The sequence below is a fragment of the Sapajus apella genome, unplaced genomic scaffold (genome assembly GCF_009761245.1).
Source record: "Sapajus apella isolate SASKATOON/1434 unplaced genomic scaffold, GSC_monkey_1.0 scaffold30, whole genome shotgun sequence".
NCBI classification, from domain to species: domain Eukaryota; kingdom Metazoa; phylum Chordata; class Mammalia; order Primates; family Cebidae; genus Sapajus; species Sapajus apella.
Genome location: NW_022436970.1, coordinates 22031875 through 22059178, shown reverse-complemented (window position 1 = coordinate 22059178; position 27304 = coordinate 22031875). Strand labels below are relative to the sequence as shown.

Sequence of the window (27304 nt, the reverse complement as noted above, 5' to 3'; positions counted from 1 at the left end):
AGAGAGGATGACAGGAATGCCGATTGGGAGTGGGGGGTGAGCACAAGAGAAAACAGGAAAAACGAGTTTCCTGCATGGTCAGTGCTCAGCTAATTGTAGGTCCACTGGTAAAAAGTAAAACCAATGCGCCCACCGTTTTCAGTGTCAAAAGGGCCATCAAGCAAGTTAAGATGGTATCTCAGTGTACCTTGCCGGAGGCTGTGGGGAACCCACTCGTTTCAGCAGGGAATCGCTTGGCTTCATAGGACAGTGGTTCTACCACTTTCCAGGAAGTCCTAAGGCTGACCTCTTGGAAATGCAGCAAAAGTTGAGGTGAGTGCTGACATCTGGGCTACTCCAGAGGGCAGCTCCAACGCCAGTGATGTTCAAGTTAAGCCAGGATCGCACAGGAAAAACCCACACTCCTGAGGGAGAGGCTGGCTCCCGAGGGCCAGCGTCTGCCATCTGTGAGAAAGCCTTCTGTCTTGGGAGGGAAGTCTCACTAGATGGTTCCTAAGGCGGCTCCCCCAGGCTAGAATTTCGAAACATTTTCACTTGTGAAAACAAAATCCCTTAAGTTAGTTGTTTCACCGCAACATAGGGGCTTATTTATAAAGCTATGTATGTACTTGGAAACCCCCCTGAGAAGTCAGCACTGTCACCCTGGCCTGTTAGCTGTGTTATTTGTAAGGACTCTTGGGGTCCGCTCTGGGGGACGATGTAGAATTACATGAGGACAGTGTCAGCTCCTTACCGATCAGCCACAGTAAAGAGCATATTTCTTCTCTCTTGCTTTCTGGGGGCTCTTAGTCAAAATTGATCATTTCATAAAAAAGGGGAACCCAAGGAGAGAGACTAAAATTTGAATAAAAATTTGAATGCAAAAAAAGTGCAGTTCTGTTCTGCATCGTCAATCTAAACGGCGTTTTGAGTGACCGACGCGCCTCTTTCTAGAGGGATGCCGTGCCTGGCTGCCTCTGCACGTGGGCCACAGTACACCTGTGTGCCATCTCAGTTGGCTGCCAACTATTTGTCCCCAAAACATGTAAGTGCATGGTTTTAAGATCCCTTCAAGTCAAAGTTTGCAGACAAACCTCCCTGTGCATTTCATTTGTCTGGTGTGGCGGATGGGATGGCACACAGGAGGGTCATCTCCAGGGATGGACATGTGGCTTCGCTCTTTTCTGTGCCTGTAGTGAGGGGTGTGCTCTGGTCTCTCGGAAAAAGAAGTTGCTCCTGTTGTCACTGGCAGCTCCCCTCAGTGGCTCTGGACTCTAGCTGAGAGAGAGAAAGTGTTCATTCAAAGCAACGCAGCGGCTGCACCTTCACCCACAGAAGCGCAGCGTTGTTACACAGAAGGGTGTCATGCCAGGCACCACTACCTGGGACCTGGGACTCAGATTCCAGGGAATCTTCCTCACAGAACTGAAAATTCAATTAGCATTGGCTGAGGGGGGTTGGGAGCGATGGAATGAAAATACCAACTTTCTGTTGTGTGATTTCCATCAGCAGACGCAGCTGAGTGAGATGCCCCGTGGCTCACCATCCACCTGGGCCATAGAAGAGGGGAATGCTGGTTGGGAGGATGCCGTGGGCTCTCGTCCTGACTCCTCTCTCTTCCTTTTCAGGGAGGAAGAGATAGTCGCTCTGGATCACCCATGGCTAGACGCTGAAAACCCACCTGGTTCCCGACTCCTGCCCTCAGCTTCTTAATATAACTGCCTTCAAACCTTAATCCCACTCGCACCCCTTACCTAGTTAGAGTGGCTGCCCTCTCCCCTAACGCCTGTGGAGCTGTGCACATAGCACGGTCGGGCACATGGCAGCCTGCGGCGATCTCTGGCCAACAGCTACATGGAGAAAATGAAAACAGTCCCTTTCCGTGTGCGGCTCATACCCCTTCCCCACAGCGTGCCCGCAGACGCACACGGGGCTCCGCAGGCCAGGTGCACACGCGTCCCTCCACGCTCACCCTCCATCCTTGGACTTTCTTTTCGCCATGGCGGCGGCATCCTCACGCTTTCGCTGGGCACTGCCGTGGAGGCGCACAGCTGCAGAGACAGAGGACAAGGGCAGCAGAGAGGACTGTTGACATCCACGCTTCCCTTTTTTTTTTTTCCTGTCTCCTCTCACCTCCTAAAGTAGACTTCATTTTTCCTAACAGGATTAGACAGTCGAGGAGTGGCTTACTACATGTGGGAGCTTTTGGTATGTGACATGCGGGTTGGGCAGCTGTTAAGAGTCCAACGTGGGGCAGCGCAGAGAGGGGGGCACGCCCCCAGGCCGCGGCTGCCCACACACCCCAATTGGCTGAATTTGCGTGTGGCAGAGGGAGAAAAAGGAGGCAAACGTGGGCTGGGCAATGGCCTCACGCAGAAACAGGGTCTTCCTGGAGATTTGGTGATGGAGATGTCGAGCAGGTGGCCTCTGGACGCCACTGTTGCCCTGCATGGTGGCCCCGGGGCAGCCCCTATGAACAAACCCGTTTCTGAAGCAGAGCCCACAGCCGGAGAGTCCAGGAAGACTTGCGCACTTGGAGCAGAAGGTAGGAGTCCTCTGGGCAGCCTCGCAGCCACGGAGGGCGCCCCTAGACACTGGCCAGGCGTGCTGACAGTGGCAGTGCACAGCGGCCGCACTAACCCTCCCCTAGAAGATAACCGGCTCATCCGCCTCCTCCCGGAAGACGCGTCGTAGTGAGTAGGCACAGGCGTGCACCTGCTCCCGAAGTACTCACCGAGACAGAAGACCTCTTCTGACTGCAGCCTTCCTAACATCTGCTGACACCTCCCTTCGCTCTTCCCTCCCTAACCTACTGACCCACCTTTTGATTTTAGCGCACCCGTGACAGGCCTTCCAAAGAGCCCCACGCTGGCATCACCCTCCCTGGGGACGAAGATGAGGAGTCAGCGTGATGCCAAAACGCGTCTTCTTAATCCCATTCTAATTCTGAATGTTTCGTTCGGGGTTAATATAATGTCTATTAATATATAGCCTCAATGATGAGAGGGTTACAAAGAACAAAACTCCAGACACAAACCTCCACATTTTTCAGCAGAAGCGCTCTGCGTCGCTGAGCTGAGGTCGGCTCTGCGATCCGTATGTGGCCACACCCAAACAGCACGTGCTGTGGCCACAGCTCACCAGAAAGTGTACACTCTTCCTGAATATTGAAATAAAACAATAAACTTTTAATGGAATTTGAACGGTGTCTTCTTTTGTGTCCTGGGCTGTAGCTCACCAGTCTGCAGAGCTAATGTAGCCCGGTGCCTCTGGGGCTCCAGGCAGGGCTGCCTTCTGCTTGGGAGAGGGCATCCTCATCAGAGGGTCTCTGGCTACTGGAGAAAGTGGAACAGAGCTAGTTGTTAGGACACTGAGTCTCTCACCAAGAAAATAATATTCAGTGTCTCTGAAGACAAGCTTCCAATCTATGCCCCCTGCAGATTCGAACCCAGGAGTCTTGGATGGCTGCCCCTGCCACCTTTTTCTCTGGCAGCATGAAAGGGCGTGATGTTTTACTTATGGTTGCCTTCAGTTACAAGAATTTTTCTTCAAAAAGACAAGACTAAAATCTCTTTCATTGGTCCTTTTTCTTTTGAGACAGAATTCTACTTTGTCACCCAGGTTGGAGTGCAGTGGTGCAATCCTGGCTCACTGCAGTCTCAACCTCCCAGACTCAAGCTGTCCTCCTGCCAGAGCCTCCCGTGTAGCTGGGACTACAGGTGCGCACCACCACACCCAGCTAATTTTTATATTTTTTGTAGAGACAGGATCTCACCATGTTGCCCAGGCTGGCCTCGTCCTGACCTCAAGCGATCTGCCCACCTCAGCCTCCCAAAGTGCTGGGATGACAGACGCGAGCCGCCACTCTGGCCTTCATTTTGCTTTTAACGGAAGCACTGGTTGCCTTCTGTCTAGCAGCGGTTGTGAGAAATGCACTGCATTTGTGATCGTTAGGAAGGGACCCTCCACACTGAATGAGGGCAGGATTACACGCTCCTGTTTCCCGGGGATCAGAGAGCCTCAGACTCCAGCATGAGGACCCAAGGGTGGGGAGCTTGGGAATATGACTACATTCATTGCGATAGCAGGAAAAACTGCTGAGGCTGGAGGCATGGCCGCCTGAGTGTTTGGCAGGCATGGCAGGCAGAAAGCCCACGCCCACCTGTCTTGGCTGGAGTTTCCTGCCCAGACCCCCTCCAACCAAGGAACTTGGAAAATCGTGCAAAGACAGTTACATTTTGAAACTTGTATTCTTTTACTTGGCAAATCTATCTTAATGGAACATACGTGGAAAATGCATGAAAAGGCAAACCAAGGATACATCATAAGCTAGCATGTGCCATGACAGCACAATACTCAGGTGAATATTTGAGAATGGAGCCAGGGAGCTTGTGTGCTCACTGAACACCTGCCTGTAGTGGCCTGCCCTGCCCACTTTATCCTGAAGGTGGCTGGAAATTAACTTACCTGGCTGAGAGCCAAGGGGGAGGCTGGAGCCCCAGCCTTGTGGACACAGAGTCCTATCCACACCACCCGCACAGGCTGTAAGGCCCTTCTCCATCCGCCCCCCATGAGGGTCCGTGGAGCTGGCCATAGAGACCACAGTGATCATGCTTCCATCTGCACAGGTGTGCCCTGCCACTCCCTGCTGGCCGCCCGTCTGGAGGGGCAGGGAGCGTGCATGGAATTGATAGAGCAGGCTCCCAGTGTAAAGTTCCCGGCACAGAAAAACGAAATGTCTATGGAGGGCTGGCGAGGAGGAGGCAGTGGAGAGGCGAACGGGCCGCGGCTGGTTTAGCCAGGAGACGCTGTGGTGAATGACCATGCCTGCAACGGGAACTCTCAATTGGAATCGGGATTATGTGAGAAGAGAGACCAGGGACTGAGGGAGAAACTGTAAAACAGTGAGTGAGAAGTTCTCTCTGAGCAACTTTTACAGAACAGAGCAAAGCCATCAGTTAATTCGGGGTGTGTGTTTGTTAGTCTGCTCGGGACGCCACAAGAGAATACTATGAACTGGGGGGCTTAGGCCGCAGACAGTCACTTCCTCAGTCCTAGAGGCGGCAAGCCTGAGATCAAGGTGCTGGTCTCCGGCATGGCCTCTCCTTTGATTGCAGACGGCCACCTTCTTGCTGTGTCCTCACGTGGCACAGAGAGACTTTGGGTATCTCCTGTTCATAGAAAGACACCAGTCTTACTGGATTAGAGCCCTGCCCTTATGCCCTCATTTAACCTGAATTCCCTCCATAAAGGCCCTATCTCCAAATGCAGTCACATTGGGAGTTAGAGCTTCAAAAAATATACATTTTGGAAGGACACGATTCTGTCCATAACAGAAATTTGTTTTTCCTCATGCAACAACAAATATTTTCTAAGCCACCATTTGGCAAGATGTTAGAATTAAATCCAAGACTCTGCAGTACTCTTACCTCTTTGCCAAAAAAGACACTCTGAGGTGAAGCACGTTGGCACGTGTCTCTTAGTGTGGTTCTTCTATTGTAAATAGTAGCTAGTCACTGAGATCCTAAACGAGGTGTCAGGAAGGCAAAGGCTGACCCAACAGCACAGACGGGGCTGTGTGGCGTGTTAACCACTACAGCTCTCCCCAGCGCGAGACGCAGACCGCACCGGCCGCAGAAGTAGAATGAATGGTCTGGTTTTGTAGAAGCCGGCTGATTTCAACCTGCGCTCTCATCCACCTTCCAAGCAACTCCGGCTCATCTCAGAGAGGCAGCCTAGGGCTCCTCATTCTCCAGCCTCTTACCTCAACTTCCCACCACCAGGAAATGGCTTGTTAATCTGGCTTTGGAATCTTACAGACTCCTAGAGCTCACTAATAGGCTTAGACTTGAGGGCATCCATAAAACAGTGACTCCTTCCACTATCTCCCACACCAGCCAGGGCCCCTCCACCTCTCAGCTAAGTTCCCACTTTTGATTTAAAGTTTATGTGAAAACCAAAGATGATCCTGAGTTAGATCTACCTTCCAGTATGGTGGCCAGGCTGTTAGCTCACCAGGATCAGCAGCCTGCCTGCCTGCCTGCCTTGAACAGGTTATGGCAAAAGCCCTTAGGATCATGCCCCTGTCACACGTTGGGCAGCTTTCAGGTCTCCTGGGAGACAGTTTCATCTACAGTACCAGGCTACGGCCAGTGTGGTGCATAGAAGACACCATCACTCAGACATGGGCAGTGCGTGAGGGGTCTATGGAGGCCTGCACATGGAGAGATCTCAGTTCTTTCCTTACAGCTTTTCTGTAAGCTTGAAACTGCTTCAAAAAAAAAAAAAAGAAAAGAAAAAAAGAACAGGCCAGGCGTGGTGGCTCACATCTGTAATCCCAGCGCTTTGGGAGGCTAAGGGGGGCAGATGACCTGAGGTCAGCAGTTCAAGACCAGCCTGGCCAACATGGTGAAACCCAGTCTGCACTAAAAATACAAAATTAGCTGGGTGTGGTGGGGTGTGCCTGTAATCCCAGCTACTCGGTAGGCTGAGGCAGGAGAATCACTTGAACCCAGAAGGTGGAAGTTGCAGTGAGCCGAGATTATGCATTGACATTGCCCTTCAGCCTGGGCAACAGAGCACCACCCTGTCTCAAAAAAAAAAAAAAAAAAAGGACAAAGACTTTGCATTACTAAAGTTGACAAAGGTGACTGAAAGGTAACTGGAAAAAATGTGCATGGTGACGAGCCGGGGCAGTGGCTCACACCCATACTTTCAGCTGCTCAGGAGGTGAAGGCCAGGGTGTGGGGATCGCCTGTAGCCAGGGTATTGAGACCAGCCTGGGCAAACAGGAAAATAATGAAAACTAGCCGGGTGCGGGGTGTGCATCTGTAGTCCCAGCTATTCGGCAGGCTGAGGCAGGAAGATCACTGAGTCCAGAAGGTCGAGGCTGCAGCGAGCCATGATCGCACCTGCACTCTAGGCTGGAGACAAAGTGAGAGCCCACCTCAAAAATAAAAGGAGCATCTGGAGGCAGATTGGCCAGCTGTTGTCCATAGCTACCCAGAACCACTAAAAAACTGGCTAACAGCAAAGTGAGCTGTTTCATGTTAAATGTAAGCATTTCTTTCTTACAGAGCTTGGTTACCAAGGTAACCAATGATCTCTTTGTTCTAATTATTGAAATAGTAACATACAACTCTCTTCATTGGCCCAGAATAATAACACTGGGAAGCATCTGTTAATTGGTAGAAGGGGTGGGTGGGGTGTCTCCGTGGCTGTGCCTGGTTACATCTGTCATTCTTTCTGTAGGGCCTTGAGGGATTGAATGTTTCAAAGCTGCCAGGTCACAGAGAAGGTCCTCAATGATGCAACAGCACTGTGGGTGGTGTGGAATATCGTTAGCAACTTCCATGCATATCATAAGCTGAGCCAGGGCTGTCCCCAGGCCTCCAGAGTGAGCTGACCAGTGTCAGCACCCGTGAAGCGTCCCAGGTTCTCCCACTTTCCTTCCAGGACAGCCTCCCAGCCTTCTGGCTGCTGGCAGAAGACACAGACTCCTGGGTGACAAAAGGGATTTTACTCACAGTAACAGGGGTAGCCAGACAGTCAGCATTTGTTTGAACATTTGAGCCCCCATCCCCAAAGCTCCACACAAACTGGGCCACGGGATGCCCGCACAGTGGGTGGTGTGGTGGGGGAGGGGCTGAGCTTGGGGAGCGGAGTTTCAGCTGCTCAGAAGGCCAAGGCAGCGGGATCACTGGAAATTCGCCTACCCAGCCTTTGCCACAAAGGGCGACAGTGTCTTGATTACACTGATCAGTAAGCAAGCATCCCCTTCACACTGGAGAAAGAGGCCATCTCCATCTCCCCCTGCTGCGCTCTGTACAAACAGCCCAACAAGAGCATCTGGAGGACAAGCAGAAATGCCAGGGGCCCACGCAGAGCGACTCCCAATGCCATGTGGCCGGTTAACTGAGAATCAAAGTAGAAGGCAGAGCTGAAAAGAAAGAAAGTCAATCAACTCACCCCAGGGACGAGGAGCCAGGCCTGGAGAATGTGACCGGCTGGCCCAGGGACAGGCAGCGCCAGAGGCAGAGCTCGTCTGAGTGGGGGCCCAGGCCGCCTCCGTCCCAGCGTGCGCGCGCACAGCACACTTACAGGTGCAAGCCTTTGCTCCTGCTTAAGGGAGAGCACTCTATTCACTCCAACAGGGAGCCCAGCGTCTGGGTAAAACTCACCTGGTAAAGCGCTGCCGGTAGTTGAGACAATCCATCGTAGTGGGAACGCACTTTGTATAATTTGATAGTTAAAAAAACAGCCCTTCCCTCACCCACTCTATTTCAAAATCTATCCGAGCAATATGGCCCCTACAAGCAAAGAAACGAGCAGAAAGAACAGTGAAGCAATGTCCTACCATTCCCTCTTGGCCGCATTCAGGGAGTCACTATCTCTTTAACTTTTCAGTCCAAAAATGTCTGGAGTCCTACTCAGTGCCAGGAGTAAGGTAACCCAAGAAAAAATATATCATTAATTTATTTCAACAGGATGATGACTTTCTCAACTACAAACTTCTTTAACAGTTTGGAAATGTAAGGCACAGTAAAATAGATTAATGTATATTTTAAAAGAACCCGATGATATAAAGTAACTCCATGGGTGCTCTGGGAAGTCCAGCATCTGGCATATCTCATAAACAGACACACAGACATTATGACGGATGTGCATTTCACTTCAGCTCACTCTTCAACACCTTTCAAACCAGAGCGAAAGCAGAGAGGAGGAGCAGGGGACGTCCTCCAGGATTTAATGCCCTGGCTTGAACCGATGGTCAATTCAGCGCTGCCCTATGTGTTGAGCCATGCCAAGCGTGACCTAGAGGAAGTGTCTATCTTTAAATAGTTGTGACTCACCCAGAACCCAAATAAGTATACAGGAGTTTTAAAATAATACAGAAACTATTTTTATTATTTTTAAAGCCAGCACAATGGCTTTCGGCATCACTATCCATTTCTAATACAAAACCGGATTAAATAAATATCATCCAATGTATAAATAGACCATGAAACAATTGTGAAGATAAAAAGATAATTCTTCCGTAAATTAAAAAAAATTAACTTTAAAAATTTTCTTTAGTGGTGAATCAAGAACGAATTCCTATACCACTTTAGAATCTGTCGATTATGATACAAATCTTGATTGAATACAAAAGTCTTCATGCTGTAAAAAGTGTTACACATAAAAAGATTAAACCGAAAAATCTCTCCTGACTGCCTATTGCTCCTGCCATTTATACTAATTTTCCTAGTTTAGTGCCTTCGCTGTCAGTCATCCATGTAAGGAACTGCCATGGTCTCTGTTAGGACGGGTGAGTGTGTGCTCGTCCATGCACGGGAGTCTGAGGTGGGAATCAGTTCAGAGAGGGCGAGCCGCCCCACCCCCAGGACAAAGAACATGTCTCTCTAGGCATGTGAGGGCATCTCACCCACATGAAGCTCTGTGGCTCCCACTTTCTCCACAGTGAAGAAGATGCCAGCTCAGCGGCCTCCGGCGTATGATCATTTCATTAGAATATGGTAAAGATGTAGAGGCCCCAAGTAGAGATACGACATTAAATTGGGTTATGTATGTAGGCACTTTTGAAATTTTACTCTAAAAGATCCAAAGTACCCACGTTACACAAACACAGATTAAGTGACACATAGAGAACTCTTCCTTCAGAAGTGACAGTTGCATAATCTCACCTCTGCCTCACTTACTTCCTATGCAGTAGGTCTTGGAAAAGGGAAAAATTCACAATGATCAACGCTTGGTTTAACTTCTTTTAGCGGGGGAAGGGCAAGATATTAATTTTGAAATAAGCTTCAGAAAAAAATGTAAGAAGCAGGCATGAGATAGAAATATTAACTAGAAAGCAGTTCTATGTATCTTACAAATTTCTTTTTAAAATGTTACACACATAAATCTTGAAATTAATGTACATGCCAAACTATTTTATCTTGAATATTATCAAAATAAATCTGTGTGATCATTTCATGTTAAAATGTGTATCCTAACGAGTTACAAATATTCTTCTAAAAAGAGAAAAACCCACAGCAAGAACAGAAATCCACTCCTACTTTAAAAAATCTTGTACCTGTGTGAACACATGCGTTTCCTGTAATAAATGTGATATAAGAGTTCAAAGGAAGACACAGAACACTAGCTATAATTTCAAAATTCGAGTTTCCTTAAAAAGTGACAATGGGGGAGTAGAAAGTATGCACGAGGGAACATTCCCTGGTTAAGTGCTGGACAAGCACAGGTGTTCCCTGTCCCACCAGAAGAACACAGCAAGATGAGGGCGGCGTTTGATGAACCTCCCACTGACCTGGCTGCAAGCTGGCAGAGGCAATGTCACAGGATTTCTTCTATTTAGATAATTTCTAAGCACCTCAAGTTTTTAAAAGGGGCAAAGGTAGAGCTTGGTGGGCGTGGGGTGGCATCTGAATCTGCATTTTTGAAAGAAGCTCCTTCTCTTCATCTGCTGCTGTTCCATGGAAACAAAGCCACTGGGACTCCACACACACTGCTTGCCTCCTGCTTCCTCAATGCCTGCAACTCAGCTTTATTTTCGGTATCTTTGCAAAGGCCATTCATTCTTTCAGCTTAAGTGCGTCACAGTTACCTGAGCACAAAAGCAGGATCAAGACACTCAGGAACTTTCGAAGGCTCCTAAATGACTGGGTGCTGCTGAACACGGCACCAAACGAAAGGGCACAGGAGCAGCTGCATAGGCCTGGGGTACTCACGGTTGCAGAGCCACACCCTGATTTTTAAAGTCTGACGCCTTTCTAGGGGACATTCTGGGGGTAAGCGCCTCCAAACTTCACAGAGGTGAAGGAAAATACCACTGAAGTTCTCTCTTAAAAATATCTGAACTTGAAATTAACTTACATGCCAAACTATTTTATCTTAAATATTTTCAAACAAAAAAATTAATCACATATCCTAACTTCATTTTTTATTTATAGTTATTCCAAAGCAGATATGCTATGATGAGATAGTTCTAAAAATACAGTTCTTTATCCTCAAAACCCTGGTTATACGTGAGGCTAGAAATCTCTTTTCTAGAATTTTTAAAACAGCCAGTAAAATATAAAGATCAACCTGTACCCCACATAGATTCAAGTAAAATTATGTCCTTTCAAAACCTTATATTTTCAAGGAATGTTCTGCAAAAAAAGCATCTTTTATAATTAGGAAGTAAATCAAAATAATACATAAAATGTCTTATGTTTGCCTGCTAATAAATTCAGAGAAGACACAAAATTGAATTATTGATATTTTCTTTTTCTTTAACCAAAATAAAAGTTGGCTCTAGATTCACCTGTTAAGGCCTTAAATAGTTAATTAACCAATACAATTCACCAAACTATGTTTTCTATACAATTAGGAATTAAACAACCCCTTTTAGAGCTGTCCTGAGATGACATTTAATGCTAAAATTCAAATAAATAACCCAGCAAGAACAAAAATTTAAAATTCCAGTAATTTAAACTTTGGGGATATTTGTTCACCAAAATTAATCAACATTTCTAAAATATTTCAATACAAAATTATAAAATAAAAAGTGCATTAAAAGCAGAACCTTTAAAACTCTAGCACAATTACAATTATTCTGAATATGCCAACTACAGCCAGGTTCACACACAGACATTCAAGGAAGGAAACCTCGGGATTGGTAAGTCCAGTATCACAAGAATAAGTCAAATAAGGCTTTTCTTTTTCTTAAAAAAATATACAATAGACAAAGCAGTTTGGAAAAGAAGTAATATTATTTAACAATTTTCTGACTTAAATATTTTCACATAACAAAAGTTTTCATATCACCATCAATATTACTTATATACATATGCCAAAAGTGAACAACAACAAAAATCAAAAGATGCCCTTTCAAAATAACAGTAAAATGTCTATTTCTTTAGGAATCTGAAATGAGCTCCTCTCTTAATATACAAAGTCCATACAATATTTATAATAAAACTACTCTCTTCTGAAACCAAGGAGGCAATGAGAGAAAATAAAGGCAATTATTTTTCAGGAAAAAAAATAAAACCCAGCTTTATATTACAATGAAAACGATATCCATTTATTAATAAAATGAATACAATACTGATCTGAAGTGCTCGTGGTGAGGTGAAACTCAGACACTCTTTCTGCAATTAGGACTAGTACTTATATTTACAAAATATACTGTTCAGCCACACAGAGGCCCATATATCTGTCTATGTACATATGTATTTATATATAGAACATATAAATAATTTCAAAGGAAAAATCAACATGAAGTAAAGAACCTTCCATCTTTGGAATGCTGTAGGAATGGCGTGGACGCACTCTGCCCAGCACGGGTGGGGTTTGGTTTGGGGCATGTTTAATGTGGCACCATTGACGATACTGAAGAATTCCCTGAAATCAAAAATACATCTGTTTATGCACAAAGAGAAAGTCATGGGGTTTTTATGGATTCTTAGCCATAAGCTACAAATATGCTTCTTATTTGTTGAGGTGGACAGGGCCACGGTTACCTGTTCCTAGCAGACAATTCTGTGATTTCCTACTTGCGATGTATGGCTTGTGCTTCTGCGATGATCTAACCCCTGTACCTGATCATAGATTGATGCAATAAGCGTGTCATCAGCCCATGTGGACAGTTGAATCCTTATTTTTGGGTCAAGTTTACTCAAGTCCCTGTGTTGACACCCCAGATACTGCATTCTTGTAACTAATGATTAAATATTTGCCATGGAGAGAGAACTGGGCCAGCCATCTCTCAAGGTATCAGTTATAGCAACTTATGGTAGACTAAAAAGAGTCAATGTTTACTAATTTTCAAAATGCACAGAGAAAAGAGTGGAACAAACTTCCCTGTGTGTTGGAACATTTTCTTCTGAACTTCATGCACCAATCTTACACTTGCTTTGTAAGCTATGCTTCTCATAACCGGAAGCGTGAAGGAAAATCTGACATACTTTTGCCATGTTAGCTTTTTTGTCTTTGCTAATACAAAGAAATCACACTACAATGATAGTAAGACTCAGTTAATTGCTTTGTGGACTAGATGCACTGGCCGCGGAGGAGACTGAGGAGGAAACTGCCCACCGTAGTACCTGAGTTCAGTGATTTGTAGACGAGAGAACAACACGGTGACACTTTTCCCAGTTTTTTTCCTATGAGTCTCTGAAAGACAATGATTCTTTAGATAATTTTATAGCTAAAAAACTATTGTGGTAACGTTTTTAACACTTGAAGCTTTAAAACAGAGATTCCAAGTGCTTTGTTCTTCACAAAATGTAACTTCAGAAACGTTCTGAAAGGTGTACTTGCGACTCGCATCAGAAGACGTGGGTGAGGGTCTGCCACTCGCCCGCGGCCTCCTGCACCACCTCCTCCAGGTGGAGGGTCCGGCTCAGCTCCTCTCCGTCCTGTTCCGGGTGACCTGCAGGCTCCTGCAGAGCTCCTGTCAGGTGGACAAAGAAAACACAAGCAGGCTCAGACCTTTCAGAGTATGAAATGACTCCCATTTAAATAAAGACTTCTCGGTAAACAGACACAAGACATTTCTAAAGTTATTTGCTTTGCATTCCAATGGAAAAAGAATAACTTGAGCTGCAGGTGAAATAACTCTGTCGTCAGTAGTTAGTGTTATGTGAATATGATCACATACAGAGCACTAGTGATATGAGTGCACTCCCATGACGGCCACATTAACATAGCATCAGCAATGAGCAATGAATAACCAACACGCATGATTTTTCTAACAGTAAGGAAAGTAGGAAGCACTACAGTGTAGATGTTAAAGAGAAAAATTACTCCTTTTTCCTTCCTCAAAAACTCCCCACAATATAGTGTTCTGCCCTTGGGTTCCCTACATATCTAAATCTCAGCCACTGAACACTGAAAGATGTCAAGCTCCCTTCACAAAGTACAGCACTTCAAACAACCAAAGAACACCTGCAAGTCTCACGGATCACACCACCACCTCCAACAACCAAATCGCAGATCTCAGACATCACACCACCTCCAACAACGAAATCACAGATCTCACACATCACACCACCTCCAACAACCAAATCACAAATTGCACAGGTCATATCACTTCCAACAAATCACAGATCTCACGGACCACACCACCTCCAACAACCAATCATAAATCTCACAGATCACACCACTTCCAACAACCAAATCACATAGCTCAGAGCACACCACCTCCAACAACCAAATCACAGATCTCACAGATCACACAACCTCCAACAACAAATCATGTATCTCAGAGCACACCACCTCCAACAACCAAATCACAGATCTCAGAGCACACCACCTCCAACAACCAAATCACAGATCTCAGAGCACACCACTTCCAAAAATCAAATTACAAATCTCACAGATCAAATCACCTCCAACAATAAATCCCAGATCTCACCACCTCCAACAACCAAATCACATATCTCAGATACCACCACCTCCAACTACCAAATCACACCTGGAAAATGCATGGAGCGCACCAAGGGCTCCACTCAGACTTTAACATTTCTAACTCCTTGCATAGCTACTGCCACCCTCTGAAACCTAGGCTAGGGCATTTATTGTCATTCCTTCCTTAGAGATGGATGGTACTGCTAGATTCTGTGTAGGAAACATAGGTGGAAAAGAGACAGACAGGCAGTAGGATCACACCCCAACATCCATACCCTGAATGGCATGAATGTGAGCGAATCAAGAGAAACCAGGGCCCACATGTCATCTGTGCCAGGAGCAGACAGGGGCAGTTGGCGCAGATTCCTTTTGCTCTGTGCCCCTGAGCACTGAGACAGCGCCTGACCTGCATGCTGTAGGAAAAGGGGCTTCCAAACATGCAGTGAAGACAGACACAGAGATGCTATTCTGGGCCTTTGACTGCCCAGGTGCTGACAGCCTCTACAGAGAGCTCTGTCCAGTGAGAAACAAGCTGCTCAGAAATGCTGCACTTGCATAGGTTCTGAGCTGCCATTTTACTCCAATAAATTTCTGTGTCCTTGCCATAATAAATCAGAAATATAATCTAATCAAATTGTGTGTGTGTGTGTGTGTGTGTGTGTGTGTGTGTGTGTGTGTGTGTCTGTTAAGGGTGCAGTCCATAGCCAACTTCAACCACTAAGTATGAAAGTAGCAAAAGCACAGGCTTCCTTCCGGGACCACGGTTGGTGGGAGGCAGGACTCGACTGCAGCTCCGACTCAGACGGACAGAGCAACATTTGGAGGCTCGCATTGTGAATTTTTGCTCCAGAACAACCACAGGAATAAATCAGAAACCTGAGAGGACCCACAGATCCTCTGAAGGAAATAGATTGCTCCTGTAGGACCCAGGAGACATCCCAAGTACTGAGCCACAGCAAGACCAGCCCAAGGAGAGTCTGAACTCAGATAGGCCCAGCCCAGCCCCCACCCAATGGTCCTTCCCTACCGACCCTGGTAGTGGAAGACAAAGGGTATATACTCTTGGGAGGTCCAGAGCCCTGCTCACTGCCTGTTCCTCACTACACTACCACAGCTGATGGTCTCTGGAAAGCACCACCTCCCACAGGAGGCCAGTGCATTAAACCACCAAACCTAAGAACCCTCACAGAGTCCACTTCACTCTCCTGCCACCTTCACCAAAAGAGGTGCTGATATCCACAGCTGAGAGACCCACGGATGGTTCACATCACAGGACTCTGTGTAGACAACCCTCAGTACCAGCCTGGAGTTGGGTAGACTTGCTGGGTGTCTAGACCCAGAAGAGAGACAACAATCACTACAGCTGGGTTCTCAGGGAGCCACAAGCACAGGAAAAAGGGGACAGTTCCACATCAAGAGAACACCTGTGGGACAAAAGAATCCGAACAACAGCCCTCAGCCCTAGACCTTCTCTTTGACAGAGCCTACCGAAATGAAAAGGAACCAGAAAATCACTCTGGTAATATGACAAAACAAGGCTCTTTAACACCCCCAAAAGTCACACTAGTTTATCAGCAATGGATCCAAACCAAGAAGAAATCCCTGATTTACCTGAAAAAGAATTTAGGAAGTTAGTTGTTAAGCTAATCAGGGAGGCACCAGAGAAAGGTGTAGCCCAAATTAAGGAAATCAAAAAAATGATACAAGAAGTGAAGAGAGAAATATTCAATGAAATTGATAGCATAAATAAGAAACAAGGAAAACTTCAGGAAACTACATACTTATAGAAATACAAAATGCTCTAGAAAGTCCTAGCAATAGAATAGAACAAGTAGAATAAAGAAATTCAGAGCCTGAAGACAAGGTCTTCAAGTTAACCCAATCCAACAACAAAGAAAAAAACGGTAAGAAAATACAAAGCTTCCAAGAAGTCTGGGATTATGTTAAACAACCAAACCTCAGAATAATCGGCATTCCTGAGGAAGAAGAGAAATCTAAAAGTATGGAAAACATATTTGGGTTAATAATCGAGGAAAACTTCCCCAGCCTTGCTAAAGACCTAGATATCCAAATACAAGAAGCACAAAGAACACCTGGGAAATTCACTGCAAAAATATCATTGCTTAGCCACACTCAGCAATAGCAGTTAAAAAAGACAAAGAGAGACATTATATAATCATAAAAGGCCTTGTCCAACAGGAAAATACCACAATCCTAAACATACATGCACCTAACACTGGATCTCCCAAATTTATAAAACAATTACTAATACATTTAAGAAATGAGATAGACAGGAACACAATAATGGTGGGGGACTTCAATACTCCACTGACAGCAGTAGACAGGTCATCAAGAGAGAAAGTCAACAAAGAAACAATGGATTTAAACTATAGCTTGGAACAAATAAACTTAACAGATATATATAGAACATTCCATCCAACAACTGCAGAATATACATTCTGTGCAATGGCGTACGGAACTTTCTCCAAGATAGACTATATCATGGGCCACAAAATGAGCCTCAATAAATTTAAGAAAATTGAAATTATATCAAGGACTCTCTCAGACCACAGTGGAAAAAAACTGGAAATCAACTCCAAAAGGAATCTTCAAAACCATACAAATACATGAAAATTCTATAACCTGCTGCTGAATGATCATTGGGTGAAAAATGAAATCAAGATAGAAATTTAAAAATTCTTTGAACTGAACAACAGTACTGATACAACCTATCAAAACCTCTGGGATACAGCAAAGGCAGTGCTAGGAGGAAAGTTTATAGCCCTAAATATCTACATCAAAAAGCCTAAAAGAGCACAGACAGACAATTTAAGGTCACACCTCAGGGAACTAAAGAAACAAGAACAAACCAAAACCAAACCCAGCAGAAGAAAGGAAATAACATAGTTCAGAGCAGAACTAAATGAAATTAAAACAAACAAACAAAAAACAAAAGATAAATAAACAAAAAGCTGGGTCTCTGAAAAGATAAGTAAAATTGATAGACCATTAGCAAGATTAGCCAAGAAAAGGAGAAAGAAAATCCAAACAACCTCACTAAGAAACGAAACAGGAGATAATATAACTGACACCACGGATATATAAAAGATCATTCGAGGCTACTATGAATACCCTTACACACATAAACTAGAAAACCTAGAAGAGATGGATAAGTTCCTGGAAAGATACAACCCTCCTAGCTTAAATCAGGAAGAATCAGATACCCTGAACAGACCAATAACAAGCAGGAAGATTGAAATGATAATTTAAAAAAATTACCAACCAAAAAAAAGTTCACAACCAGATGGAGTCACAGCAGAATTCTACCAGACGTTCGAAGAATTGGGACCAATCCTTTTGACACTATTCTATAAGATAGAGAAAAAGAGAGCCCTTCCTAAATCATTCCATGGAACCAGTATCACCCAAATACCAAAACCAGGAAAGAACATAACCAAAAAGAAAACTACAGACCAATATTCCTGAGTAACATAGATGCTAAAATCTTTAACAAAATAGTAGCTAACTGAATCCAATAATATATCAAAAAGATAAACCACCATGATCAAGTGGGTTTCATACCAGGGATTCAGGAATGGTTTAACATATGCAAGTCAATAAATGTGATATACCACATAAACAGAATTAAAAACAAAAATCACATGATCATTTCTACAGATGCAGAAAAAGCATTTCACAAAATCCAGCATCATTTTATGATTAAAACTTGACATAAAAGGGACATACCTCAATAATAAAGGCCATCTATGACAAACACACAGCCAACATAATACTGAATGATGAAAAGTTGAAAGCATTCCCTCTGAGAACCCGAACAAGACAAGGATGCACACTCTCATCACACCTCTTCAACATAGTACTGGAAGTCCCAGCCAGAGCAATCAGACAAGAGAAAGAAATCAAGGCACCCAAATAGGTAAAGAGGAAATCACACTGTCGCTGTTTGCTGCTGATGACTGTTTACCTAGAAAACCCAAAAGATGGCCAGGTGCGTTGGCTCACACCTATAATCCCAGCACTTTGGGAGGCTGAGGTGGGTGAATCATGAGGTAAGGAGATCAGGACCATCCTGGCCAACATGGTGAAACCTCATCTCTATTAAAAATACAAAAATTAGCTGGGTGTGATGGCACATGCCTGCAATGCCAGCTACTCGGGAGGCTGAGGCACAAGAATAGCTTAAACTCAGGAGGTGGAGGTTTCAGTGTGTTGAGATTGTGCAATTGTACTCCAGCCTGGCGACAGAGCAAGACTCTGTCTCAAAAAGAGAAAAAAAAAAGAAAGAAAGAAAGAAAAAAGAAAACCCAAAAGTGTCCTCCAGAAGACTCCTAGAACTGATAAAAGAATTCAGCAAAGTTTCCAAATACAAAATTAATGTCCACAAATCAGTAGCTCTTCTATACACCAACAGCAACCGAGCTAAGAATCAAATCAAGAACTCAACTCCTTTTACAATAGCTGCAAAAACAAACAAAAAACTTAGGAAAATACCTAACCAAGGACATAACAGACCTCCACAAGGAAAACTACAAAACACTGCTGAAAGAAATCACAGACAACACAAACAAATGGAAACACATCCCACGCTCATGGTTGGGTAGAATCAATACCGTGAAAATGACCATACTGCCAAAAGTAATCTACAAATTCAACACAATTCCCATCAAAATGCCATCATCATTCTTCACAGAATTAGAAAAAACAATTCTAAAATTCATGTGGAACCAAAAAAAGACCCCACATAGCCAAAGGAAGACTAAACAAAAACAACAAATCCGGAAGCATCACATTACCTGATTTCAAACTATACTATAAGGTCATAGTGACCAAAACAGCATGGTACTGGTATAAAAATAGGCACACAGACCAATGGAACCGAATAGAGAACCCAGAAATAAACCCAAATACTTACAGCCAGCTGATCTTTGACAAGGCAAGCAAAAACACAAAATGGGGAAAGGACACCCTTTTCAATAAAAGGTGCTGAGATAATTGGCTAGCCACATGTAGGAAAATGAAACTGGATACCATCTCTCACCTTATACAAAAACCAACTCAAGATCGATTAAAGACCTAAGTCTAAGACCTGAGGCTATAAAAATTCTAGAAGATAACATTGAAAAAACCCTTCTAAACATTGGCTTAGGCAAAAATTTCATGACCAAGAATGCAAAAGCAAATGCAATAAAAACAAAAATAGCTGAAACTTCATTACACTAAAGAGCTTTTGCATGACAAAAGAAACAGTTGGCAGAGTGAACAGACAACACACCGAGTGGGAAGAAAATCTTCACAATCGATACATCTGACAAAGGACCAATATCCAGAATCTACAACGAATTCAAACTAATCAGCAAGAAAAAAACAATCCCATCAAAAAGTGGGCTAAAGACACAAATAGACAATTTTCACAAGAAGACATATAAATGGCCAGCAAACGTATGAAAAAATGCTCAACATCACTAATGATCAGGAAAATGCAAATCAAAACTACAATGCAATGCCATCCTACTCCTACAAGAATAGCCATAATCAAAAAATCAAAAAACAGTACATGCTAGTGTGGATGCAGTGAACAGGGAACACTTCCATACTGCTGGTGGTAATGTAAACTGGCACAGCCACCCTGGAAAAGAGTGCAGAGATTCCTTAAAGAACTAGAAATGGAACTACCATTTGATCCGGCAATCCCACTACTAAGTATCTAGAGGAAAATAAGTCATTGTATAAAAAAGACATTTGCACATGCATGTTTATAGCAGCACAATTTGTGATTGCAAAAACAGGGAACCAACACAAATGCTCATCAGTCAACGGCTGGGTAAAGAAACTGTGGTGTATATATATGATGAAAGACTACTCAGTCATAAATGGAATGAATTAACAGCATTCACGGCAACCTGGATGAGACTGGAGACCACTATTCTAAGTAAAGTAACAGGAATGGAAAACCAGACATCATATGTTTTCATAAGTGGAAGCTATGCTACAAGGATAGAAAGGCATCAGAATGACACAATGGACTTTGGGGACTCAGGGGGAAAGGGTGGGAAGGGGTGAGGGATAAGACAACAAATAGGATGCAGTGTGTACTGCTTAGACGATGGGTGCACCAAAACCTTACAATCACCACTAAAGAACTTACTCATGTAACCAAACACTACCTGTTCCCCAACAACCTATGGAAATAAAAAAATTAAATAAAGCACAGGCTTCCAGTCCTTACAACTGAGGCTGTGCCACGTGCACTGCACAATCACTGTGCGAACTGAAGGAAACAATGTATCCGCAACACACAGTGCATCTCAGGTAGCCAAACAGCATGCACTCCCAGGCGCGGCCTCCTCACCAGCATAGCTGTGCGCCCGCTTCATGTGCAGCTTCATGTTGCTCTTCTGTGTGAAGCCCATGACGCAGTAGGCGCACTTGTAGGGCCGCTCCCCCGTGTGCTTCTTCATGTGCACCTGCAGCGCGCTCTTCTGGTTGAAGGCTTTCTCACAAAGCGTGCAATGGAATGGCCGCTCCCCTGTGCAGAAACGGCACATGTCAATGTCTCTAAGAAGAGTGCAGGGGACGTCTGGGCTCAGCCCTGCGGTGTGAACAAGAGGGCCTGAAGGCTTCTCTTTTCTCTTAGGCTTTCAGCCTGGCTGTCGTCTGAACAAAGGGCTGGAGGAGCCATGGGGAGACCAGAGGGAGCCTGGCCCGCAGCAGATGGGGCGGAGGGACCAGAGAGCCTGCGGAAGCCCCGGCCCACGGTGAGTGGGTAGTCGTCAGATGATCACAACAGAAATGAGCCCAGGATGATGTGCTGTCAGGGCAGGGCGGAGACAGAAGGGCTGACGTGGAGCTATCATATCCCAGCCGAGAGGCAGAGAGATGGGAGAGCTTGTTTCTTTGTTCTGTGTTTTTTTTCTCTAAGACAAAAGGTTTGAGCAGATTTAGGTGGTGTAGGAAAAGCCAGTAGAGAAAAAAAGTTTTAAGACAGAAGAGGAAGACTAAAAATGAAGTTCCCCAGTGACTTGAGGACGTGGGACCCAGGCACTGGGGGCCGCCTGTCTGCTCTAGCAGGAGGGCAGGAGGAAGGTGACGTGGTCAACATCCCAGACACGGCACGGGAGCCTTGCCTGATGCTTGTTTCCTATGGTCGTAATGTAAGCAGCAAAATCTTCCAGGTGAAAAGTTAGTTAAGATGACAAATAGGTCAAAAATAAGAGGAAACAAACATGTGGCCCCTGCTTTATAAACAAAGCATTACATCACTTGTGAATATTGTACAGGTGGAATTCTGTTTCCTCACCCATGATGTCTACTTCAAGGAGTAAGGAAACCAGCACGTCCCTCCCCATTACCTGTGTGGATGCGGCTGTGGCGCTCCAGCTGGCTTGGTTTGGCAAACGCCTTCTCACAAGTGTCGCATTTAAACACTCTTGGCTTCTGGGAGCTCAAAGAGGGGCCGGCCTGGTGCGTCTGCATGTGCTCCTGGGAGACAACAGACAGAAACCAAGAAACGAGATCAAAATGGAGTTTTAACGACTGGAAACAAGAGAGAGCAAATCACTGCAAAGTTCCCGTCAGTGGCAGGGATGTCAAAGGCTAATCTGTGATTTGTGTTCTTAAGGACTTTAATCCATCGGTAGCGACAAAAGGGTGATGGGCTAAGGGCTTCTCAGGGAGACCCTGGTCCCCATCTGAGCTTTACCACCTACTAGCTATGTGGCCCAGTCACATCTGTGTCCCAAATAGGGGTAGAAGCATCTCCTTCATCAGCTGTCACCAAGATTAACCAAGACCAAGGACATCAAGCCATGAGCCTAGTGCAGGAGTCCAGGTGAGCTCTCTCCATTGGCTTCGGGGGATCCTGTCCCCATTTCACATACGAGTCCACCCATGTGTCGTGGCCTGAGGCCACACATAGGTTGCTGCCCAAGGCCAGCTCTGTGAGGCCCTGCGGCGCCCAGCTGGGACGCATTCAGTGACTCTAACCCACAAGTCCTCACGGAATGCCCGTGATTCCTTGTATGTTCTTCCGGTGATATGACGACTGCCTCATGGTGGCTCATAGCCGGGACATGTTGTGACTCTAACCCACAAGTCCTCACGGAATGCCCATGATTCCTTGTATGTTCTTTTGTGATATGACGACTGCCTCACGGTGGCTCCAGAGGCTTCTAAACCAAGAGGAAACTGTTCCCTTCTCATGTTATGTGATTGGCAACAGAGATACTGCATTCACATGATCACAAATTTCTGAAAGATCTGATAGCTGTCGTCCTTGCAGTCACCTGAGGATGTGTAATGTGGTTATTTCCCAAAATTTCACAAGCGAAATAGCTATCCTGATAGAATCCCAGTCTTTAGAGCTAACCTCTACCCTTTAGGGCAGAAATCAGGGAAGGTACACGATTCCTGTGTTTGCGATGACCACCTCTGTTCCAGCTGTGTACGTCGCACTGCTCAAGGCCCAGCACAGCCTGGGAGGTGGGGGAATGAAAGCTGCAGGGTAGGAAACGCAAACTTGGGAGGTGGGTGGGGGAGCCTCCCCAGCACCACAGGACCTGGCAGAGCCAGGACTGCAGGTGAGGCCCGACCATTGACTACACCGCTCCGGACGACACCAATCACCATCAACAGCTAGAGTGCATTCCTCCCCCACTCCGCCTGGGGTTTCCACCTGATCTGTGTCGGATGTAACTGCAGCCACACTGAGTGCTAAGCCTCCTGAGGATAGAGCCGCCTGTTTCTGGGACCATTGTCTTTGCATACAGCAGGTACTCACTGACTGCTCAGCTGAAAGGAGGACAGAGAGAATCCATGGGGGACAGACTGTCTGGTGGGCTGACAGGGAAAGCTTTTACAACCGTGGCTTCTGTGTCTCTGTCCACCAGAGAGAGAGACTTCCTGTGGTGGTAAAAGAGTACAGGCAGCTGTCACTCTATGCTGGTGGCTCTAAAAAAAATACCGACGAGCTGCACTACTCGAAGGGAGCAGTTAAGCCTTACCCTGCAGCATAGGGCAGCTGGATGAAGTAGGGGTACTCCAGTTGGAGGAAAGAAGCATCTGGAGTTGCTGGCAAATGTCCCTGAAGGTGGCTCACAGCCAGGGACATCCTGTCTGCTCAGGCAATGTCCTCAGCATGAGGTTCAGGCAGTTCTGAAGTATTTATTGAATGAATGAATAAACAGAGCAAAGAGGGGAGAGGGCTTAGACTGCTCTTCTCCATCCTGGTGGCAGAGCCAGAAGCTCTGGTGGATGACACCCTCGGGGTGCAGCCCAAAGGGAGCAGAGAACAAGGGCAGAGTAGAGGGAGCCTGTGCGTGGTGGCCGCTTTTCTTTCTTACTCTGCAGCCCTGTACACTGCCTCGATTTTGAATTTTTACCATTTTATCATTACATGAAGCATGCCCATCCCCTCCTTTGACCACAGAAGGGGATTCGAACATTGCCTGGCTTGTCCCAGCTCTGTGGCCAGGGCCAGCCATGCCGCTCCTGATTTGAGCTCTTCTTGGACAGATGAGGCCACCTCCTTCACCATCTCCTCACATGGTCATCACTGAGCCTTTCTGTAGGTGCCACGGAGGAACCAAGAAGGCTCTGAGAGGCATGAGCAGGAGGCACCATCCTCTATTTGGGTGATTTGCGTAAGAAAGAAGAACGGGAGTTTCCAGGAGGGTGGGAGACAGGGACCAAGGGCTGGATCTGAGGGCCTGAGAGCAGCATATGGGCTGCAGAGAGGAGGCAGTGATCCCGTCTCAAGAGCCTCACCAGACAGAGGCGTGTGGACCCACTGCTTCCAGCCAGGTAGTGGCACTGAAGAGTTTCCCATAGGGCCAGTGACACTGGACTAGCTGGGCAGAGCTGTGTAGAGACCAGAGGAATGGCCACCTTTCATTTCTTAACTGGGCAGTCATGACGTGCTCATTTTAACCACTTTTTCACAGTGACCTGCTGGGCGGGCCCCCACCATGGACCCCTGAAGAAATGGACTCTAACTTTTAAACATAAGCCTACCTGTTTTCTTCCAATCCGATTCACTTTCCTTTCCCAATCAGGGTGATCCTACTCATAGCCTTCTCTGAAAGTCTACAGGGTTTGCAGCTACGGTTTCATTCATCTTTTTGCCCATTTATGCAAAACGATGCATAAGCCGTGATTCTGTCTAGACAAAACTCAGACGCAATAGTCTAGCCAGAAGACAGAACGGTGCCCTGCCTGCCTGCGATGTGAAGACCAGGGTGCTGGAGAGTGCAGAATGAGAAAAGTTCACTTCAAGTGGGTAAGATCAGCTCTCTTTATAAGTAATCCATGGGAACTAACGACCTCTCTGTGAGTGAGGAAGGAGTTTCAGAAATGCCCAAACTACATTCAAATTGACAAACAGCACAACTTCAGAAATGCCTTCGGATGTTTAAGTGGTCTGGTGGGTCACATTTTATTAGGTCTTAAGAAAGTTTCTCTTAAGAAAGAGAGAAGATAGGAACCTAGAGAAGGATCTTAGAAATGAGATTGGGCAGGTTTTTCAACTGAACTGCGAGAAACGGAACAGCACACAGGCATGCTGTGTCATCTGAAACAGAATAATGCTGAACATCTGACCGTAACCTAGTTCTCCCTGGAACGTGTTCTTCAAGACAATGACAAGTGTCCCTCAAGAACGAACTTCATCATAAAGTAAGTTTGCCATCAGCTGGAGTTAATACATTCTTATTCTAACACCTGTCGGTCTGGCTCTGCTATAGCGAGGTGTGAATTTCTAAGAAGGGGCGGTGTTGTGCCCTGAAGTTGGTGGGGACTCAGCAGAGCCCAATGGCCATCAGCTCACCAGAAGGTGTGAAAAGGGAGAATCCCGTTGCTAGTTGATTTTGCTGTGCAGAAGCTCTTCAGTTTAATTGGATCCAATTTGTCCACTTTTGCTTGTGTTGCAAGTGCTTCTTGCATCTTCGTCATCAAGTCTTTGCCTGTTCCTATGTCCAGAATGGTACTGTCTAGGTTGTCTTCCAGGGTTTTTATAGTTGCGGGTTTTACATTTAAGTCTTCAATCCATCTTGGAACAGAAAACCAAATACCACATGTTCTCACTGATAAGTGGGTGCTAAATGATGAGAACATGTGGGCCCACAGAGAGGAGCAATGCACACATGCAGGGGGCTCCTTGAGGAAGGCGGGAGAGGAGCAAGGAAATAAGTATTGGCTACTAAACTTCATCCAGGGTGATGAAACAATCTGTACAACAAAACCCTGTGACCTGAGTCACCTATACAACAAACCTGCCCCTGTACCCCTGAACCGAAAGTAAAAGTAAAAAAAGAAAGAAGAACCCAAGCAGCCAAGTGACAGGCTTCCTTCAGGCACAGAGAGGGAGGAGTGAGGGTCTCAGGGCTCACCACCCCCTGGAGGGACCCTGGGAGAGGAGCCACAGACAGGGCTGTCACCACTGACACCACTGGTCTGCGATACATCCAATGCTGTGTGCTCTAATCCACACTCCAAAAAAGCCAGTCTGGTCACAGGGATACAAGGATTCCAGTTCCTGGGACAGGAATTTCTCCTTTGAGTAGGATTCTTCCTTCTTCCAGTCCTATACTCATTAAAAGACAACAAACACACTAAGGCCAAAGGCAATCCCGCCCCCAACATAAACAGGAGCCCCAAGGGTCCAGGCCACCATCTTCCCAGCGCAGCTTTCCTTCTCAGCCAGTGTGGCATAGCTCCACCCTCTGTGCAGCCCGGGCACAGTTGGTCAGGAATTTTGCAGGCCATGCCTCACTTGGAATTTGTCTGTTTTTCTCATGTTATGGATGTTATGCAGCTTTTGGGAAAAGTGCCATTTTCATCCCACACTGCCAAGGACAGATGTCAGCTTGATGTGTGGGTGCTGATGGGGGCCCTGGCCACTGGGCTGGAGTGGTGCTGGCCAGGCACCCGTGCTGCACACTCCTCAGTGTTCCACCCTTCCGCACCCCATTCCCTTCACACGAAGACAGCGCCCTGGGCTGGATGTCAGAGCACCCGGTCACACGGCCCTGGGGGACCTCCAAATCGCCTGCTGGGATTCTGCCTCCCCTCCACTACAGCACAACACCCTCCAGGGGGATGTCCCCAAATGTATTCTCTGCCTCCAACTCGTGGGTGCTCCAGTCCCCACTGTGTGATAGCTCTGCTGAGTGGACAGCGTGGGCAGCCAAACTTTGGGAGGCTGAAGGGGCATCTTCATGGTTGGTCCCCAGGGTGAGCACACGTGCATTTGTTAGGGCTGCCCAATGCCGCTACATAAAGTCCTACCAAGTGACAGTCTCCCCAGCAATTACGTGAGCCAGCCTCTGTTTCCCCACAGCCTCGACAACAGGTGCTGACAGATTTTTACATTTTTGCCACTCTGACAAGGGAGACAGGGTGTTTCAATGCTCTTTCAATTTGTATTGGAAACTGACCATGACTTGCAGGCGAACACGTGATCTATTCATCTGCACAGCCAGCGGACCTCTTACAACCCAACAATACACCTACATCTCTTGACCTTTTCCTCAAAAACACACATACAGAGAAGCTTTTCAGATCTTGTCTTGCCATAGCTAGACTCCCGGCTGGTGTTAAATCTTAAGACTCTGCATCTCTAGCAGCCTGGGGATACACAGCTGCGCTGTGGCACGGTGGGCCTACCTTGAGGTGCGTGGCGCGCTTGAAGGCCTTCCTGCACACGGGGCAGCCGTGGATGCGCTCCCGGCCGTGCACCTCCTTGCTGTGGTGCATCAGCACCGCCGCCGATGAGAAGGCGCGGTCACATTCCAGGCACTGGTGGGCCCGGCCCTCCTTCTCCGGCTGGCTGCCCGGGGCCAGGTTTCCAGAGACGCCAGCTACCTGGAAAGGGCCAGAAATTCTGTGACTTTCCATGTACTCGACTGGACTTGTG

The 27304-nt window shown here is 46.2% G+C and overlaps 3 protein-coding genes across 11 annotated transcripts in view; 2 read left to right on the top strand and 1 right to left on the bottom strand.

Annotated features, from left to right (window-relative positions):
• MBP (myelin basic protein) overlaps positions 1–2102 on the top strand; it is a 143094-nt gene extending 140992 nt beyond the window's left edge. For 4 of the 5 annotated variants that reach the window (XM_032293901.1, XM_032293900.1, XM_032293899.1 and 1 more), the window contains one exon: positions 1608–2102. In XM_032293901.1, the coding sequence (XP_032149792.1) occupies positions 1608–1652 (45 nt within the window). In that variant the 3' untranslated portion in view covers positions 1653–2102. The remainder of the gene's footprint in view (positions 1–1607) is intronic. The other variant, XR_004273635.1, reaches the window with a different exon arrangement.
• On the top strand, positions 1844–3182 carry LOC116561859. Its single transcript, XM_032293902.1, has one exon. The coding sequence runs from the start codon at positions 2173–2175 to the stop codon at positions 2671–2673; it is 501 nt and encodes a 166-aa protein (XP_032149793.1). The 5' UTR covers positions 1844–2172; the 3' UTR covers positions 2674–3182.
• Positions 3183–10906: 7724 nt separating this feature from the next.
• ZNF236 (zinc finger protein 236) overlaps positions 10907–27304 on the bottom strand; it is a 155078-nt gene continuing 138680 nt past the window's right edge. For all 5 annotated transcript variants that reach the window (XM_032293893.1, XM_032293895.1, XM_032293897.1 and 2 more), the window contains 4 exons: positions 27055–27252; positions 21747–21876; positions 20747–20923; positions 10907–13420 (listed from right to left, as the gene is read on the bottom strand). In XM_032293893.1, the coding sequence (XP_032149784.1) occupies positions 13296–13420; positions 20747–20923; positions 21747–21876; positions 27055–27252 (630 nt within the window). In that variant the 3' untranslated portion in view covers positions 10907–13295. The remainder of the gene's footprint in view (positions 13421–20746; positions 20924–21746; positions 21877–27054; positions 27253–27304) is intronic.